This window comes from Trachurus japonicus, chromosome 3, assembly GCF_045865225.1.
Source record: "Trachurus japonicus isolate A0001 chromosome 3, Traja_1.0".
Lineage (NCBI taxonomy): Eukaryota > Metazoa > Chordata > Actinopteri > Carangiformes > Carangidae > Trachurus > Trachurus japonicus.
This window is the reverse complement of record NC_140909.1, coordinates 14,881,474-14,901,625: the sequence shown is the minus strand read 5'-3', so window position 1 is coordinate 14,901,625 and position 20,152 is coordinate 14,881,474. Positions and strand designations below refer to the sequence as shown.

General features: G+C 42.1%; 1 protein-coding gene across 1 annotated transcript; it reads left to right on the top strand.

The window, feature by feature from the left end:
• Window positions 1-1,514: 1,514 nt before the first annotated feature.
• fam120b (family with sequence similarity 120 member B) lies at window positions 1,515-14,230 on the top strand. Its single transcript, XM_085763567.1, has 15 exons — window positions 1,515-1,533; window positions 1,896-2,019; window positions 2,159-2,349; window positions 2,439-2,572; window positions 2,758-2,880; window positions 3,119-3,310; window positions 3,600-3,876; window positions 3,989-4,166; window positions 4,491-4,592; window positions 4,851-5,023; window positions 6,897-6,989; window positions 10,064-10,270; window positions 10,393-10,546; window positions 13,569-13,851; window positions 13,959-14,230. Exons 2-15 carry the CDS (start codon window positions 1,896-1,898, stop codon window positions 13,987-13,989), a joined length of 2,262 nt encoding a protein of 753 aa, XP_085619693.1. The 5' UTR covers window positions 1,515-1,533; the 3' UTR covers window positions 13,990-14,230.
• The last annotated feature ends 5,922 nt before the right edge of the window (window positions 14,231-20,152 follow it).

Below are 20,152 nucleotides of genomic sequence, written 5' to 3'. Positions count from 1 at the left end.
AGAACAATCATGACAATATATTTTCCATTAGCTACCCGCCATTACAAACCCAATGAAAGGTTCTCCATATACTGATAGAGATACCCTCTCTGTCTTCAAACCAGCGCTAGATTGATTAAAACCAAATTATCAATTAGTCAATCAATAATCTGTTAGCAATTTGATAACTGGTCAAAGTTTTGTAACAAAAAACACAAAATCCATTACTACAGCGTTTCACATGTGACCATTTTCAGATTGACTTACTTTTCTATTGTGTGTTTTTGACTGTTGGGTCATTCAAACCAGAAAATGCACATGTAGAAAATAAAAAAGTAGAAAAACTAAGAGGAATCTAACAGGATAACTTCAAACTGTTCAAAGACAGCAAGTTATATATCAGGTTATCATGATCAATAACCTTGAATGGAGTAGCTTGAGTAGATACACAATCTGTGTTTTTCTCTGTAGGTCATTCAATCTGACCATCAGATCAGGCCAGCAACACAGATCTAGTTTGAAGAGGAGAGGGTAGAGCAGCTGTGGATTCAACATCTGGACATGTCCACGGCCTTGTTTCACCAAATCGTCCTCAGAAGAAGAAACAAAGTCATTTTAGCTGTTGGCATTTCAGAGAAAGGGCCCTGAAATAGTTCTGAGCCTGTGGTGTTCATAGATCCAGTGGTCATAACTTTTCACTGCAATCATGGAGGACAGATTTATAACACAGCTCCTCCCGTTTTGAAGATCAGTTGACCGGGAGGGTTGGATTGTCCCTCCAGTCCACAGAGCATCTGGCTGAGGAACGACAGATGCTGACAGCTGGACTGACAGCCAGCATATGTCCCTTTTCTTTATTCCTGCTCCACTCAGACAATAGCGCTGAAGGGACGGGGGTGCTTTGTGTTAAGAAGGTATAGACCTAATAGCTTGTGACTCCAGAGAAGAGCCCCCATTCTCCAGGAGAGCCTGGAGAGCAATTAGCCTGTGTCTGATCCTAGCCTGGAGAGTTATTATGGGAGGACTGAGTCCACGGAAACTTCAATCATCCATTCTTATTCATGGGTGTTTGTTTTTTTCAGTCACAGCAGTATCAGAACTGTGATGACCCGAATTAAACATCCTATTGGTGTTCTGTGCAAGCTATTGCATAAGTAGAAAGGAAATAAATTATTGTCTTTAAATACAGTTTTGAGGCTCATTGTCATGTTTCCAATGTAAGTTTTACACAGTTTAAGGTCCAGAAAAGTGATTAAAAAAAAAGAGAGAATAAAAATATTTCAGATTTTGTTTAATATGAATTGAAAAAAACAAAACAACATGAGGCACAACAACACTACCGTTACCTGAAGCTAAATGTATTTAAATACAGTTGTAGCCGCAGTTTTATGTTTTGTACACATCTCCCAACACTCAGATAGCTGCTCCATGCGCCGAGCACGTGTGCTTTGTTTTGCAACGTAATGACGCCACGCGTAGGGTACAGGAAGTAATTTGCATTTCCACCAACACATTCAGCACATGAAATGCTGCCCCTTGTTCCAAGATTTTAAAGTAAGTCCCGCACATTAAAGCGATTTTAGTGGGGGTAAATGTAAGATTTTTTGCAGATATAACTTGGTATGACACGAGGTTGTTTGGGAGGAGCGTAAAACTTCAAAAACGCTTTGTTTATCGTCTGGAAGCTAAGCTAACGGTTAGCATTCAGGTCCAGGCTGAATGGCCAGGCGAGATGCTGCAAAGTGTTTGTCCTGCAGCGATATGAGGTGGAAACAGGCTCGTCCATAACAATACAGGAAGTTACCAACACTTTCCAATAAACTGGTATGAATGTAATTATCTTCGCTAAGTTACCTCAGAGGTTCACGGTGAAGCCACTTTTCACTCTCTGTCCCTGTGCTTTCTTATCTGAAGAGATGGGTGTAAAAGGTCTCCAGTCCTTCCTGGAGCACTGCTGTCCTGAGGCGTGTGTGACTGTGAACCTCAGAGACATGGCCATGCAACATGCTGCCAGGAGCACAACCACAGATACCAGCACAGGTTAGAGAGAACTTCTACCACCATTTTGGTTTCTTTATACCAGTTTCCACTGCATGCAATATTCGACTTCCACACATCACATGCATGCATTTGTTGAGTGTGTGAGTCTGCTCTGTTACATTTTTCGCTCTTTGTGCAGGTCCCACGCTTGTTGTAGATGGTATGGCCTGTTTGTGCCACTGGTACTCGTGCAAGGACTGGATATGTGGGGGGCAGTGGAAGGAGTATGTGGACGTCCTGAAGAACTGGGTTGGGGCATTTACCTCTGCAGGGATCAGACTAGTCTTCTTCTTCGATGGAGTGGTGGAAGAGAAGAAGAGACATGAGTGGGTAAGGGGGAAAAACACTGTAAACCTCAGGTGTTTGTATATTTGAATACTGGGTAATATGTTTCCTCAATCATCCTCTTCTGTCTGCAGGTGAAGAGGAGACGCAGGGTGAATGGGGAGATTTCAAAAATATTTTATTACATAAAGGTGCACGGAGAGCAGCCTGGTAGAGAGTCCTTTTGCCTTCCCTCTGGTCTGGCGACATTCACACCTTTTGCTCTGAAGTAAGCATTTATTAAAAACAAAAAGCCCTCCTGTGGATAATCAACAGTGCATACAATCATTAGCAAGTTATTTTGTACTTAAAAGACTTTACCTATGATTCTTGTTCATGGTGTTTATAGCAGAGTTACTGTGTCTCTTGTTCTTTGATTTTATTTTCTTAAATATCGTCCTCCCTTGTTTTCAGGTCACTGGATCAGGAAGTGTTTTGCTCAGTGCAAGAGGCTGACTATGAGATTGCCAGCTATGCCCGTCAGCATGGCTGCATGGGAATACTGGGACAAGACTCAGACTTCATGATATATGACAGGTTTGTTAAGATGATGATGTTATTGTGCTAAGTAAAGACCAAGAGTCTCTCTATTTCTGCATCAGAACCACAGGATGTAAAAAATCATATTGAATGTGACCAGTCAAATTATTTAAAGTGGTTTTAATTAAGTCATTTAAAGATACTTAGACATTTCATACATTTCATAATATATGAAGCAATTTGAAAATAGTGTGTTTGATATCAACACATTTGTTTTTTTTTGTTTTTTTTAAAGTGTTCCCTACTTGTCAGTGGCAAAGCTGCGGATCAGCAGCCTCACCACTGTCATGTATGACCAACAGAGGTTCTGTCGAGCCACAGGATTGGCTGTTTCCCAGCTACCATTGCTGGCGTGTCTCCTAGGTAACGATGTGGTGTCAGAGGACAAGATGCAAAACATCAGGAATAATGCTATGGCAACATACAGGTGTTTGGGCTTTTACTTTTGGTGTTTTCACTGTTTAGTATTTCCTCTAATTCACAAATATTGTTTTTTTCTTCCAAATAAATACCAGCACCCTGTCATAATAGTTTTGAATGTTTTTTGTTTTGTTTTTTGGAAAAAAATGCATGGAATAAGTTTGTGTTTCAGACTTTAAACAATGATTTTTCTGCAGAGAAAGAAAAACATCTTGTTTTAGTGTCTGACAGCGAGCCAACTTTGCCAGAGTTCAGATGAGGACATTACATGACAACCCTGTTTTATTGTTTCCCAGGAAACACAATCCTGCACCACGCTCTGGAGCTTCTCGGGGACACATGGTCCTGGCTGTGTCCCAGCTTGTGAGCTCTTTGTGGGGTAGACAGGCAGACGATATTGATATTGAATATATCCTTCAGTCTCTGAAGCTGTCAGCGCCTCACAGAGAGCTGCTCAAGAGGGGGATCAGCTCCTACTCTCTACCTGGACAGGCGGATCTTCAGCGAGGTGACATCTCTGCATATCTTTCCAAACCTGCCTTTGAGAAATATGTTAGTCCAGAAATATTAAAGGTTTGTTATATTTCACACACATACACATTGTGCATCCTGTAGAAGTTTCTTAACCTCTGAGAGTACTAAATACCAGACTGACTAAATATTGTTTACCATGTGGTTTCCCCAGGCATGCAGAGAGAAGCACGTTGCAGCAGAGGGTTTCATGGTTCATAGTGTTGTTTGTGAAGGAGTCACTGAATGTAGCAATACTTTGGAGGATGAAGAGGACGCTGAGCTGCTGCCTCAGGCCCTGCTCTACAAACCCTGCAGACAGCACGTTTATGGACTGCTGCTCGGGCACGATGGTAGGACAGTAAAAGTGTGCATATGCATGTGCCGCCACACACATTTTACATAATAAACACACACATTTGCAGAGAAGGTTCACAGTCAGTCACATAAAAGCAACGACTAGCCAACATGCAGGCTGTGCACATACACAGATACATACACGGGTACACACACCGTACTCGAAATACATGCTCTGCTGTCGAGTTTTTTGCTTTTGCTCTCTGGTGTCATGTGTATGCTGAAGTTTAAAAATAAAAACAAATGTGTTTTTTATTCTCTGCAGACGGTGGTGTGAAGTCAAGCCAAGTCTTATTTTGACCGTTTTGTGTTTTTTTCAGGCAGCAGTGTTGACACTCCAGCAATTAAGGAATGGTTTGTGTACCCTGGAAACCCTCTGAAGGACGCTGACACGGTCCACCCTGTCCCACTCGGCCTCCCAAGTACCGTACCTGCTGGTTTCTCAATAACTTTCTATCTCTCTTCTACTTTTTCTTTTGTTTTGTTTTTTACAGGAATTGACTTTACTTTACAATGCCCAGGAAGCAAACAAGCAACAAAATGAGTCATGTGGTTGTAAAATTGCCTCTGAGAAATCAGTGGCTCTGAAAAGATGCTATTTGTTGGCAAATATATTGACATCAAGCTTAATGGTATTAATACCTAGACGTTTGTTTTAACATATATATATATATTTGCAGGTGATCGTCCCAGTCTGGACTTGCTGTGGTTCGGCACTGGTCCTAATGTTTCTGCCCTTCGTCTGACATCCTTCCTTACAATTTTCGACTGCGAGGAGTTCTCTGAGCTCCATGGAGAGATTGAAGCCTCGCTGCTGGCTGCTCTCTGCCTGGTCACTTACATAGTCCTGAAGGTAAGGCCAGCTTCTTGTTCTATGTTTGATTTGTCAGAGGCTACAAACAACCTAGCCAGATGAAAGAAAGAAAAAACAAAACCAAATTCAAATCAGTGTCTAGATGGGTTATTTTCTAACTGAGATCGAATGAATTAAACAGGAAAAGATGGAAACACTTTGTCTGACTACATATAATCCCCCAGTTTAGGAAAACTGAAACCCTAAATGGAAGATTTATGCATACAGAATAATGATTTCATTATTGGACAAAGCCGTATATCATGAATCAGCCAATATTTACATGTATAGGAACAATCAACAATGGAAAATGTGATTTATTTTACTTCATTGTGATTGAAAAAACGTGTAAATGATATTCTCTGATGTTATACTAATATTTCTTCCACTTTTAAAACCTTCTCTTGAATCACGTTGGGTGTTCTGTTTGCCAAAAAACATGAAAACATCATTAGTGATGGGAGCTTTGAAAATGATGACGTCTCCACTGTGATTGATTGGTCTCTTGGTTTTCATTGGTGTGGGCTGCATGTTTGGCTTCGTCTTTAATGAAGCAGTTGAACACAATAGAGTTCAGTTTGTATTGAGGTATTTCAGCCAAGATAATGTCAGTAATCGGGTAATACAGCTACACCTGGTGATTTATGTAAACAGAAAATGAAAGACCAAACGTATTTGGTGACAAGTAAACACACAAGTCGGCTTTTGATTGGGGATTTACATCTATAAAACATATACAACAATTATTTTTGCTCTTTTGTCAACTTGTGATGTGAAGTCAAACAGAGCTTGTTGACGGTCTGTCTTGTGTGTTTTGTCATGGCTTGATGGTAGCCATTATCACCCACCGAGGGCCCAGTTTAGCCCCAGACACTGGTCTTTGTAACTTAAGCTCTTATGTCAGCAAGAGGTCTGATAAGCACCCAAGGGCTTTGAATATTTCAAGACAAATCTTAATTCACCCCAGTTCTCCTCTGTTCTCATTTTGCGTTGTAAAATTTTAACTATAAACACATGTGCTGTTTGTAATCCCATTGTGATACTGTGTTTTCAAATTTGAATTGATGGTCGTTTTCTCTAGTATGTGAAAAAGAAGCAGAGAATTATGTTTTTTGTTTTGTACTTTGTGCATTGACGTCATCTGAAGGAGCCGTAACACAACAGAGATCACCTGGATGAAGCTGCATGCGTCACTTTGCGGGAGATTAACAAAAAAACTACTGCAGACTCATGAATTAGCTCTGTAGCAAAGTTTAATTTAATTTCAAGTTAAATTTGAAGTAGAAAGCATAAAGGAAAAACACAAATCCAGAGACAGACATAGATAGGATCAGCAAAGTTTGAACAAACTAGCTAATTAAGGTTTTACAAGATCATTTTACCCATCACGCTCTATGCAGACGGAGAGAATCGAACACTTGACACACAAAGATCAGCAGATAGATGTAGATTTTTGTCCGACAGAGACAAGTATACGGTCATTTCAGTGGACGAGGGACCAAGGAACAGTCGGAGGAGCAGCTTGTTAGATGGACCGTTAGACGAGTAGACAATCAAAGCTGGGACAGACAACAGTAGCTGTTGTTGTCTGATCACTGCTGCATTCACATTCCCCCGTCACTCTTCTGTTTAAATAGCTTCAGGGTTTGTTTGTTTTGAACACACAACTGGGCAGCCTTGTTTTTGTATTCAGCATTGTTTCTTTCTGTGTTGAATTGTTGCATAGAGAGCAGACAAAACAAACTGACCCACGCAGAAGACACACTGGGATGTGATTGAATTGGCTAACCGTGTATTTTCTGCGGTGTGAATGTGTGTACATGTATGTGTGTGTGTGTGTTTGTGGATGCGTTTGTGTTTATGGTGTATTCAGGTGCAGACTTTGTCTCAAGAGGACGTGGATGCTTACCTGAGTCAGAGTGTCTGTCTGAGCATTAAGTCCCATCAGGAGCTTCAGCAGATTAAGGTCAGTCACAAGCAAATATACGCAAACGACACCATTCATGATCCAGGTTTTTTTTTTGTCATTTTCATAGAAAAAAGAAAAAACAAACAGCTAAATTTTCAGATTTTTGCCCCAATGTTGTGTCTCTCAGTGCAGCCAAACATGTGTTGTGTTGTGTTTCCTGCAAGAGGACAATGTTCTCTGCAGTTTACAGTAAACAAAGTCCTCTTGTGGCAAACACTGCTCACAAAATGTTTCCAGTAATAGAAAGTCAGGAAAAAATTAGGAGACAACACAAGCACACTACTGATTGAGCATCTTCACACAAAACAAACAAACTAACAAAACCCAAAACAACAACGGTGAACTGTAGTGTGGTTGATTTGTTTTGTAAATGTTGTTTTTCTTCAATCCGATTTTCACGTTTTCCCTCTTAGAAGTTCAATTGTTCTCAATTATTAAAGCTGAATTAATTAGAACATGAATGAACTTTACACGAAAGTAAAGCTAATGGAGAAATCAAGTGTTTCATTACAGATTATTGTAGTAAGTGGTCGTATAAATTCAGATTAATAGGACTACAAGAGAGAACATTTTTCTATAAAATTGGTGTCATTTTTGACGACGTGACGGTTAATTGATGAGCTGTGTCATTTTCACTTGATCAAAAAATAGTTCAAAATAGCCCTAGAACCTAATTGGATTTTTTATATGATTAAAAAAAGCTCATGTCTGATCATACTGTCACCTCACAGCAGCAGGATCTGACGCAACTTGAAGGCAAAAACACTGAACTTATTCATTTCCTGTTTCTCAGATGTGAGGATTTGATTTTATACATTTATTTTAGCCATTTTAAATATGCTTTAAATTTGCATATATCACTTTTTTGTTGCCAGCTTTGGCTTTGTGAACCTGCAATGAGCGCTGTTGTTTTTTTTTTTTAACCATTTCCTGCTGAATGAGTGTTGAACAATAATTTCAATAACACTGATTGATTGATTGATCCTGAAGGTAATCATATTTGACTCTCCAGTCTAGACAGCGCTGTGTTTGAAACCAGAGAGGCTACTTGTCATGTGTGACTTTTGAGCTCCCAGACTGTCAGCTGTGCTTTTCCATTCTCTGGGAAAACGACCAGGCTGTTTGCTGCCTTGTTGTAGCCCCATTTATTTTTACTGCTTAATTACCATACTTATGTCTAGTAATTTGTATTTTTGCTGCTCGTCTGTTTTCTACACAATAATTAGGGCTGGGCGTTGATTTGAATATGCTGTCTGAGTGAAGTTCAGAGCTGCAGGAGGGGGTTAACTGGTGGTGACTAGTATGGATTAACCACACACACACTCACACACACACACACACACACACTCACACACACACACACACACAATCACAGACACACAAGACACGTTTTGATTGTGTGTGCACAATTTACAGAAAGCTACAATTTAACACAAGAGTGACATGCTGCTCTCACCTCAACACATCACACGGCAACACAGCCTGTCTGTCCTGGCTAACGTTCACCACATGGAGCTATTTACACACATCTCCCTGCTGGACACAAGCACACACACACACACACACACACACACACACACACACACTTCTGTCTTTGTCTCTCTCTGTCTTTGTGTGTTCTCATGTTCTTCTTCTTTTTTACTCTCAAGCACTTTCTCTTCTTTCTCGGCCTCTGCTCACCTTTCTCTCTCTCTCTCTCTCTCTCTGTCTCTTTTCTCTCTGTCTTTGTGTCGGTGTGTTTGTGTTCGCTCTCAGGCTTTTGTGTCTCTGTCCAGTGGTTCATTGTTTCTGAAGGTGAAGCTGTGTTTGACTGGAAGCAGGTGGCAGGCATGGCTGTGTGTGCGCGTGTGTGTGCGTGTGTGTGCATACACGTAATCCCTGTTATCAATGCTATCTGCTAGAGGACAGGTGAGAGCAGAAAACAGACGCACACACACAGAGCATCTGCCTGCTGTTAAAGTTGCTGTCCTTTTCTCAGCCTCTTCATCATCTCCTTTTTGTCTTTATTGTCCTTCTCCAGTTTCTTCTTCCCTTTTCTCTCCTTTCTTCACCAGCAGACAACAGCTCCTTTATCATCATATGAATCCACTGTTAAAAAAGACGTGTGTCTGATTCATTACATTAATATCGTCATGCTGATATTGTGTGTTAAATATCTTGATAAATGTATGTATTAGATGTATCGAAATTACTACTTCAGAATTAATTTAAGAAACATCATTCATTTCATGTTCTCAGTGTGTCTTTATTCAAAATGCCTTAACTTTTATCACATATAATTTATATAGGGAAAAGTCACAAAATGCAAAATTTTACTTTCAAATCAATATGAAATTAGTTGCAATGATCAAAGGTGTTTCACTGTCACATACGGTTGTCAGATGAATGGACAGATAGAGTGGCTGCTGGCTGCCAGTGAGCACAGGGAAGCAGAGCAAGGTGACGGTGAAGTGGGTGGTCCGAGTCGTATATAATTGTCTGATCTGTGTGTCGAGATTGGACAGATAAGGTTGTCCAAATTGAGGTTGGGAAGAGGGGCAATTATTTAAGCAACTGTGAGGGGAAATTTTAAGGACTTTCTTCCGGGTGGTGACACTAATTGAAAAAGCAGATGGCTCTTCACAGCAGCGGTGTCTGAATGACGCTGCAGGCCAGGAGGAGACGTGTGGCGTTTAGACTGAGGTTGTTATTGATTCCTCAGCCGCTGGACAGCCAGTAAGTGAAGACAAATGAAGATCCACATTTTGTAATCGTAAAAATAGAAATTAAAGCAGCTATTATTGCAATTATTAATCATGCTAGACAGTGAGATCTGTCTCCAGACACTTGAGTGGCAGGCTGTGTGGTCTGTTGTTGTGTGGGGTTGAGGATCTGTTATTTGGTTTGTTAAACGTTGAGCTGAAGGAATTTACGGTCGTGTCTTGTAAAGTCATTTGTGATCGGACTCGGAGGATCCACTGCAGCTGCCGAGTCATGGCTCCGTCCTTTCGCAGAATGAATGGACTGAAATATTTGGCTTCTTTATAAAGACACCGACCAAATAAAAACAGTTTTTCTTCCTCTGCTCTCAGCTGCCCTTCCTCTCCAGCCGTGCGGTGCAGCTGGGATCTCTCTATGTCCGAGGACTGAGCCACCTGCTGGGTGCTAACTGCGCCAGCGGCTGCCCGCTGCCCAGCGCTGCCCTGATGCCTTGGCACAGCTTCGACGGACGGCTGTTCCACTCAAAATACCTGCTGGCACATAGTGGGGCGGAGAAAACTGTGCTGCTGGACAGCGACGTGAGTGGAGACAGGAAAACAAAAAGGGGAATGTGCATGTGTGTGTGTGTGTAAGCTGCATCTGACAGAGATTTGAGGAGATACCTTTTTTATATTAATGCTTTTTTATTTCCTCTGTCCAGTCATCCTGCCTGTCCCTGTTTCTCCTCTTGAGAGAGAGACTTATAGAAACCTGCAGGAAGAGAGGCAGAGTCCTGCAGTCCAGACCCAGACCCAGTGCACCAGAGCAAGGCCATAAAACCACACCGGGACCTGGGTACAGAGACAGACACGGAGGTGAGACATCATATCTTGTTAGGCATATAGGAGACCTTTCAAACACTTCAGACCTCTGATTTTTAACAGATTTTCCCAGTGCAAAGGATCACTGTCTGTTTGTTAGAGCCGGTGGGCTGATCTCTGTCTGTAAATATGTTGCTGGTGATAACTAAAACAAGTAAAAATGACAGTAAACTACAAAAAAGCTCTCAATGCATGAAATGAAAGTAAAAAGTTAATGCTGAAAAAATGTTTTCATAACCTTAGGTTTGTAGAGATGTTGTAGTTTATGCTCTGTCCTCCTTCACTCTGACTCAACATTCACTTATGTTGTTTTCATGTGGCGTAATCACACAGCCTGGACTCTATGGAAAAATACTTTTTGATCTTGAGACCATCCTGGTTAAATAAAGGTCAGCGAGAGAAAAACGTTTCAAACCTGAATTAAGAAATGTTATTGTGTTTCTGGGGCGTCCTGGTGGCCTGGTGGTTTAGAGGCACGCCACTTAACCACAGTATTCTCCGTGCAAATCCGATGCAGGACCTTAGTCGCATGTCACGTCCCTCGTCCTCTTCCCTCTGTTTCTATATCCACACTGTCAACTTTCCAACGAAGAAGTAAAATTGTTATAAAACGTGATATTATGGTGTTTATATTACTGTAAAGCCCCCAGTAGTTTGGAGCTAGACGTTGTGTCTAATCGCCGTCCAAAGAACACAGACATGAACCGGCCTCCAGAGTCTGAGTCGCTGGAGCTCAGACAGAAAACAGTTTGGCTTCTGGAGCCAAACAGAGAAGCAGCGTTTTAATCTGATAGTTGATCTGTGGTTGTAGTTCTCTGGTGCCCCACACAGAACCACATTACCCAGAGGGCCATGCTGTAATGAGGTCCATGTGTGCTGCGGCCTTAATGCATAACGCAAGCGTGCGTGCACACACACAAATGCACACAAGTGCACGCTTGGGTCCGAGACTTGCTTTGTCAGTGCACTAGTAATAGTAGGTTTCTGTTTATAGGCTGAGAGAGCTCTATTTTAAGACACACAACAAGACTAACTGATTACAGGCTTCTCTCTACTGTCTCCCCCCTCTCCCTGCTCCCCTTCCCCTCAGTTGTTTCTCTCCGTTTCACTCTTCATCCTTTCAGTTTTTTCCCTCCTCTCCTCACTCTTTCTCTGATTCCTTTCCTCAGTTATCGCTGTTGTTTTCCTTCTAGTTTTCGAGACATCTGTCCAACACATTCACCCTCTTGTGCTCCCACTGGTTCATTTTGCAGAAATGTTAATGTGGCCTGTCTGTGTGATGCTCTTTACTGTAATGTGTGGACATGGGGCCAAGTCCGGCTCCCTGTCAGTACAGGAGTCGAGTCGACTGTAATTTACGCGCTCCGTCCCACTCAGTAGTCAATCTCAGAAGACGACTCAGCAGTAGCCTATGAAATTTGAACCCGTCGTTTCTATTCAACCCTGCGACTTATAAACCTTTTGCGACCGTTTCTCTGCGTGCCATGTTGGCGCAGAGTCTCCAATTTGCGCCGAACTGTCTGCTCTTTGCCCAAGTCAACCGCTGTGGGTCTCATGAGGATGTTTCTGGTTTTATAGATGGAAGGCTATACACTCTTTATACCTCAGTGTTTCATTTCTGCTAGACGCAGACACCAATCATTACTACAGAACTGTGGGGATGTGAGTGAGTGTGTATGTGTGTGTGTGAGAGAGAGAGAGAAAGAGGAGGGGTGGGGGGAATGTGTGTGCGTGAGAGTAGTGGTGGCGCTATGTGGTATCGTTGAGGGCCCGGTTTGGTTTTTGTTTGGAATCAGGCCTGATGTTTAGTCTCCTCAGCAAATATCTCCTCTGCCCGCCTGCCCTCGCAATTACACTCCAGCAGTGGATCCAGTGTAGCCGCTTCACCACGTCTCTAAAGCCTATTTTTGGTTTAAAAAAGACAAAAAGTAAATGAAAAACAACCTCATTTTCACATTGGCTCACATTTGCTTTGTGAGAGTACTTAATCTGTGCATGTGAATTTTCAATAACATGTTTCTAATGTCGAAATAACATATTTTTAAATAACATATAATCTTGAATCTCTTTGAATTCATTTGCCTCTTTCTTTTGGTTTTACTCTGAATTTAAATCAGAGAAACTTTTCCAAAAGAACTAACAACCACTAAAATAGACCTTTAAAAAGTTTTGGTACTTGTGGCCTGCCTGACACATTGTTCACTTATGCGTGGCATGCTTTCATGTCCTTTTTTCTGCAGTTTCACACTCTGGCAGCGGGTTGATGATAGCAAACTACCGCTCCCTTTTGGCAAGGGCTAAAATTGGATTTGATGTTTTATTACCAGCACTTTGTAATTGGCTAAAAAATCTGCCACATCTGTCAGCGTATGTGAAAAGCACGTTAAAAGCTTGAAGAGAAGATAGATCATAATGGTTGGTAAAAATGAGCAGGGACATGTTTTCAGAAAGTCAATCATTTTTATCATCCATAACAGAACAAATGTTACCCACTGTGAAGTTTGGAAAAATCCTCCACGGATGGAAAAATCACAAAATCCTATTGCAGTCTACTGTGTTTTCAGTCAGTACGTTTAAATGACACGTGAAAAAACTGAATTATGCCTTAATCCGACTATAACTGGACAACTGAAGTGCATGTAAATGTGTTAGTCTGACTAACTAAAGTTCTCCAACTCCGATTAAGACACCCAGATAATGTGATTGGAAATCGATTTTCTTCAGCATGTATGAATTTATTAAGCTTATTAATAAGTTGTTTATATTCAGTTTTTTACTCGGGGACAGAAAACTCAACAGGACAGGTGGCTGTATTAACCTGCGACGCATATCGCCACCTGAGGAGGCAGACACCATCAGTTATTTGATTTTCTCTGTTGCATGTAAACTGGGACAAGGACAGAAGTCCGATTAGACGCCAAAATCGAATATGAGCATAGCTTGATTAAGCTGTGCATGTAAATGTACTGTGTGATTTGAATGTTATAGTAGTATTGGCTCTGTTTCCTATCTTCAGGTTGGTCGTCGGGTGGCGGTGAGAACTGGAGGGAGACGGGAGAGGTGACAGGAGGTCCACAACACGGAGGGGGATGGAGGGAGAGAAGAGACGGTGGTGAATATCAAAACAGAGAGAGCCAGAGGGAGAGAGGACGACACAGAGGTGGACGGAGAGGAGGCCGACATTTTCATCCTCGTTTCTGTCCTGACTGGCAGAGTGGAGGCCCAGCGAACATGAACCCTCCTCCTGAGCAGCCCAGAAGTCAGTCGTACCACAGAGGGAGATACCAACTGGCTCCCAGGTAACACCGGCATCAAAACCAAAAATGACTTCCCTCTCCTTCTCGGCCGTGTCCTCTGTTCTTATCTGTTCTATAATATCATGTTTCCTCCTCTCCTCTGCTGTCAGATGGTCTCAGCCTCCTGCACCAGGAACATAACTCGACCCTGAACGGAGGGGAGAGGAGCGGAGGATTAGAGGGGAGGACTTGAGGCGTTAAGAGGATGGTAAAGTCGTGATGAAAGGAGAGAGGGAATCAAATTTCTCTGAGCAAACTGATTAGCGAATTACCCGTCAGGAATGTTTGTCTAAAGGATGCAGTAGGTAGAAAAATGGGGATCAAGAGGAGTCAAAAGGGGAGATCGGAAGATACTTACAATAATTTGCCAATTTAAATTAAGGGGGAAAAAAACAACAAAACTCTTTGTGGTGTATTTTAATGCCAATCACAAATGATCTCAGGGAAACCTGCCTGCGTGAAGTTGACAGAAAGTCAACAGCACAAAGGAGAAGTCACCAAACAAACACAGGCATGAGCCACTTCAAACATGAACTGAGAAGTGGATTAATGGTTAATCCTCAATCCTGTTTTTACCTCTTATCTTTGACAATAAAAGGGCAAAGATCTTAAAATCTGTGTGTATCCAGTGCCATAATCCTGTCGGTGGTTTTCACCAGAGAAGCAGTAATCAGCCGGTATCGGCTTTCGGCTGAAAGAGGACATCAAAGAAAAGCGTCATAGATTTATAAACTTTTATAATCTGGAGTCATTTGTATCAACTCAAAAACAAAGTTGGGCAACTGGTTTCTGTTTTTCACACACACAAGAATGTCAGCTGTCTCATTACTGATGGAGAGAGACGGATATATTTTAAACTATTTTACTGTGAATGTCTTGATTACTGAGGAGGACTGTGCACTCACCCTGTACCAAGAAGCTGCAGCGTTGGTGCAGAGGTGTTTGTTGCCATTATTAGATTTTTATCAAATGGTGCCACATGTTTTTTAGTTGAAATTTGGCTGACTCTCTTCCTGTGGCACTATGGACGTTGTAAAACCCACCAGAGGAAAAGGATGCAGAGAAAGTTCCTCTGTGTGTGTGTGTGTGTGTGTGTGTGTGTGTGTGTGTTTCTTTCCACTGTTCAGTTCAGCTCCACTCATCACTCTGACAGGTGCTATAAACTGTAAGAGTAACAATTATGGTAATAGTAACAAGAATAACAACGAAAATATAACTTCATTTATATGCACATTTTACACATAAGGCTGCATAGCACAGATACATGACTGTTAAAACACCTTAAAGCAGTGTTTTTCAACCTTGGGGTCGGGACCTCACGTGGCGTCGCCTGAAGTGTCTAGTAATTGATTTAAGAAAATTACAGAAAAATATTTTTTTAACTAATTATTATTCTTTTTAAAGTTATGATTAAAAACACCACACACAATCTTAAACAACTGTATTCTATACTTTCACTTTCTCGAATATAAATCAAGTTCAAATAAAATGCAGCATATAAAATTATCTGAGCTGGCACATCTTGATTGACGTGCAATCGCGGGGTCGCCTGAAATTTGTGATGTCAAAATGGGGTCACAAGCCAAAAAAGGTTGGGAGCCACTGCCTTAAAGAAACTGTGGATGAGTTTAAATACAGTTAAGGTTTAAAAATGATTTTCTTTGGGTGCTCGCCGGATCGATTCCCGTCTGTGACGAACTGTACTGCGTGTCATTTCCCCAATACTTCCCTGTCATTTTCACTATCCTGGCAATTAATAAATAATTAAATGGTTGGGTTTTGTATGTTCAACATTTAGTCCTCATGCTAATGTTTTGAGTTTCGTGGGTTAAAGTGGTGAGAAGTTGGGCATCTCAAAGACTCGGTTGTATGTAAAACGTTTTCCAGTGGGATGTGACTGAACTGTCCTCTCGCTGTCTCTCCTCTCAGTGCCATGGCAGCAGAAGAAACTGTGTATATGTGTGTGTGTGTGTGTAAAAGTAACTGTGGTGAGTGGAGAGGGTGTGGGTGAATATGTGAGGAGAGGGGACAAGGGTGGGCCGCACAGCACACACACACACACATAACGTGGGTCCAGTCGCCCCTTTGAGATAATAACAATAACAGGAGGAGGGATGTGATTTCTGTGGTGAGGAGGAAGCGAGGGATGGAAGGTTAAAAAGGGAGGAAGAAGGGGGGAAAAAAAGAAAATGGAAGAGGGAAACGAAGGAGAGTGTAATAAGGGAGAGAGGAGAAGTAAACATTAAGAAGAGGAAAGTGAGGGAGACGGAGGAAACGCCAGAGAGGTGGAGGAAGACTAAGAATAGAGAAAACAACAGAAAACAGGAAGAGAGGGGAGAGAGTGGAGAAAAGAGACTAAGTGAATTTAGAGGAGACAGTTTGAATAAAGTCGGTAGTCTTGCCTCCGCCACAGGAAACCCTGTTGGCTGCCCAGCGGATCAGCTTTGTGTGTGTGTGTGTGTGTGTGTGTAGGTCTGGGCGTGGTCCCTCCAGCAGCAGCAGGGCGACAGACAGTCAAACCCCCTCTCCAGGCCTCCGCTCCGCTCCGTCCTCCGTGGGATTGGCTCAGGCCTCTTTCCTCTCTGGTGGCTGTCATTCAACAGGCTGTCTCTGCTCCACTCTGTCTCACACTAACTTAGTCTCTGCGTCTTATCTGAAGTCTCTGAGGCTGAAGTCATCAAGCCAGGCTGCAGGCACCCATTTGTGTGTGACCCAAAATGCAACGGTCGGATTTGAGTGAAACGCTTGCGGTGCCCGGCCAGCGGCGGCCACGGCGGGCAGCACCTACACTGATCCTGGAAGGCGACCACAAAACCACTTTGATAAACTTTAGCTCAAGAAAACAGCCACTTTGCAGCAGAGTTTCATTCTGTTACTACACTTAGCTTTGCACAGGCAACATGATATTACTGTATAGAGGCTGTGTCCTCGGTATTTTGTTATTTTTATGTTGTTTAACATTCAAAGTTAAAGGGATAGTTCACCCAAAATTCAAATTTCACTCATTATCTACTCACCCTCATGTCGACTAAGGGCTGAGTTACAGTGGGGCTCGGCGCAGCACTGCATGTCCATATGACGGTTGCGAATGGGCCTCACTTTTCTTCGTCCAAAAAACATCCAAATACCCCCATAGTGCTCGACTGTAATCCCTCTTGTATTGAAGCCCCAACATGAGAAATTGTTCCGAAAAAAATTAAATAAGTCTATATTTCAAGTTTGTTTGTAGCGGAAGCTCCCAGTGTCTCAGTTCACTGCTCTTCCTGTGACACCAAGTTCACGGCTCCGCAAATCGCGCGAGATTCCGGCAGAGCAACACGGGAGCTTCCGCTACAAACAAGCTTGAAATATAGACTTATTTAATTTTTTCGGAACAATTTCTCATGTTGGGGCTTCAATACAAGAGGGACATTACAGACGAGCGCTATAGAGGTATTTGGATGTTTTTTGGTGTGTCTTTTTGGACGAAGAAAAGTGAGCTCCGTTTGCTACCATCATATGGACATGCAGTGCTGCACGGAGCCCCGCTGTAACTCAGAGAAGGCACGGAGGACTCTGAAACTTCTCCCAACCCTTAGTCGACATGAGGGTGAGTAGATAATGAGTGACATTTGAATTCTGGGTGAACTATCCCTTTAAACATTTTTTTTATAATGAGCATCAGCACAGATGAGATTTTATAGCGAATGTCTTGAATCTTGACAAACTACCATCTGACTATCAACACAATAACTGATGTGTTATGATAATAGGTTTTGAATTTGGGATAGGATAAACTGAACACCATAATCAGGTCAAAAATATAATTTGTCCAACACTTTGGTGTATGATTAAGTATTTATTCTAATTAGCACTCTAAGATTGTGAACATGCTAAACATCACACCTGATGAACATGTAGCATGTTGACATTATATTGTCATTATATTGTGAGCGTGCTTACGTTAGCATTCAGCCCAAGGCACCACTTTGCCACAGAGCCACTCACATGACTATAATCTGTTAGTATGAGATGTTTATCCAATTTAAGTATAGTATTTTTGGGGGGGAAATGTAATTAGCTCAACCGCAGCACCACTTGTTGAGCAAACTGGCAACAAACCTGAAGTTACAGGGGGTAATGTATAGTGTATAGATGATAATGTTCTGCTAAGTTAACAAGTACCCAGAGATACAGTGTTGTCGTGCACATTGTGTCAGTTTTTTTCATATACAGAGTCACTGGCAGGGACACAGATGGGAAATTGGTTTCAATTTTATTACAAATAAATCTTGTAGCTTGTTTCTTTATGAACGTTTTTATACAGTTAAACTGTTGTTGCGTTCAGGCAGCGAAGCAAAGAAGAAGGCCTGTTTGTTTTCTTGGTTGTGTGTGTCTCTGTGCGTGTGTGTCTCTGTGTGTGTGTGTGTGTGTGTGTGTGTTTGCGCACACAAAGAAAGAATCTTGGCGACAGAAGCGGCTCTGTTATTTTGTAGTTGTTTTAGTCGATTTTACAGAGGCATGCACCAAAGTGACACAGGCGTCCAAAAATACACAGAGCCATAGTGGCCAAATATAACCCTTGTGTATTTACAGCAGAGTCTATAAATATAAACGTCTTTCTTTAGCGGAGGCCAAAACACAGAGGGAACAACTCCCAGACTGCAATATGTGTGTGTGTGTGTGTGAGAGAGAGAGTAACCAATCATGGCGTGCTCCAGACTGCTGCCTAATAGCATGTAGTTAGTGGAATTGGACAGAGAGAGAGGAGGTGATGGATAAAAAGGTAATGGAAAAGGAGGAAAAACTTAACAAATACCAACATTTGTGTTTCTTACTGAAATACTAGAAACAGACTTGTATTTTATGATATTTGTTTTCCTTATAATAGGTTTATACATTCAACAAATGCACATTTACAGCATCATATATATACAGTCTGAATGGAGAGAGTGTAAGTATGTTTATAGAAAGCTCCATTATGAATAGTTTCTACCCTCAATGTAGTTTTAATGAGTCCGTCAGCCTTGAAAGTGTTTGGTTCTCCCCCATAAAGACCTTTAATGTGTTTTACTGTCTCGACAGAAGGGACAGTTTTCAATGATGAGATCTTCATTCTCCAAACAATAACTCATCCACTGAACATGTGTGAGAAGATTGGTAACACTTAGCGAGCCTGGCTCTGTTTTAAAACTCTTCAAAACATGCCCACCAGCGCCTCTGTCGCTCACTAATTAGCTTGTTGTATGTGGTTTGTTTTGTCAGTGCACATTGTTTCATCTGTCTCCACTGTATTTTCCAGTTTACTTGGTGTGGTGGAGCTGGAAGAATCAATCAGAGCCTCTACTTGAGCAGAAAGCACAAATACATTTATACAAAAATAGTATTTATGTTCAAGTAGGCTATACATACTTAAATTAAAAGGACTGGTCCTATACTTGTTTCACGGATCGTACTGAATGATTTGTCATCATCAGTTGTTTTTTGGATTCGGTCCTAATTTAGAAATCCTGTCTAACCACAGAGCCGTGAGGTTTTTTTTCATACAACAGCAAAAAAAAAAAAAGGCTGAAGTGTGTAAGTGTGCTTCATGTCGACCTCAGCGCTCCCAGCCAGTGTGTCTGCTGCTCCCTCCACTCCTCCTCCCTTCTTTATCTCCGTTCACCTCCATCCATCCATCCCTTCCTCACTCCTTTTTGCTTTTTCGCATATCTCCCTCTCTTTCTCTCCCCTCCACAGCCCCCTCCTCCTCTCTCTCTCTCTCTCTCTCTCTCTCTCTCTCTCTCTTCCTCCCTCCTCCTTTACTCTCTCTGTCTGTCCTTGAATGAATGCTCTCTGACTAGTGGAACATATGCTGCTGGTTGTTCAATACCCTCCCTCTGAGCGGGGGCGCATCCATGCGAGTGTGTGTGCGTGTGTGTGCACGTGTGTGTGTGTGTGTGTGTGTGTGTGTGTGTGTGAATGAGACAGAGTGCCGTTAGTGTGTGTTTGTGTGTCTGTCCCTGTGTGAATGTGTGTGTGTGTGTGTGTGTTCATTGAAACATATGCCTCCTGTTGCACATCGGCCATCTGTTCCTTGAATGGACTGATGGAGTGCTGCTGTAACCATGGCAATAGGCCATTCTGTCAAATAGCCCGTCAAACAACCCCTGGCTCTGTGTGTGTGTGTGTGTGTGTGTGTGTGTGTGTGTGTGTGTGTGTATGTGTGTTTGTATGTGTTTATGTTTAGGAATTGACTGGCAGAGTGGAGGAATTCCCACATGTTGATGAAATGAGGTTGACCTTCCAGGACGACCTGCTCCTACGTTATCCCACTTCTCCTTTG

Bases quoted from the DNA above. Each gene is read 5' to 3' on its own strand.
- fam120b (XM_085763567.1), top strand. From the start codon at position 1,896: ATGGGTGTAAAAGGTCTCCAGTCCTTCCTGGAGCACTGCTGTCCTGAG. The intron at 2,573-2,757 runs GTAAGCATTTAT...CCTTGTTTTCAG, and splicing joins TTCACACCTTTTGCTCTGAA to GTCACTGGATCAGGAAGTGT. The intron at 3,877-3,988 runs GTTTGTTATATT...TGGTTTCCCCAG, and splicing joins TTAGTCCAGAAATATTAAAG to GCATGCAGAGAGAAGCACGT.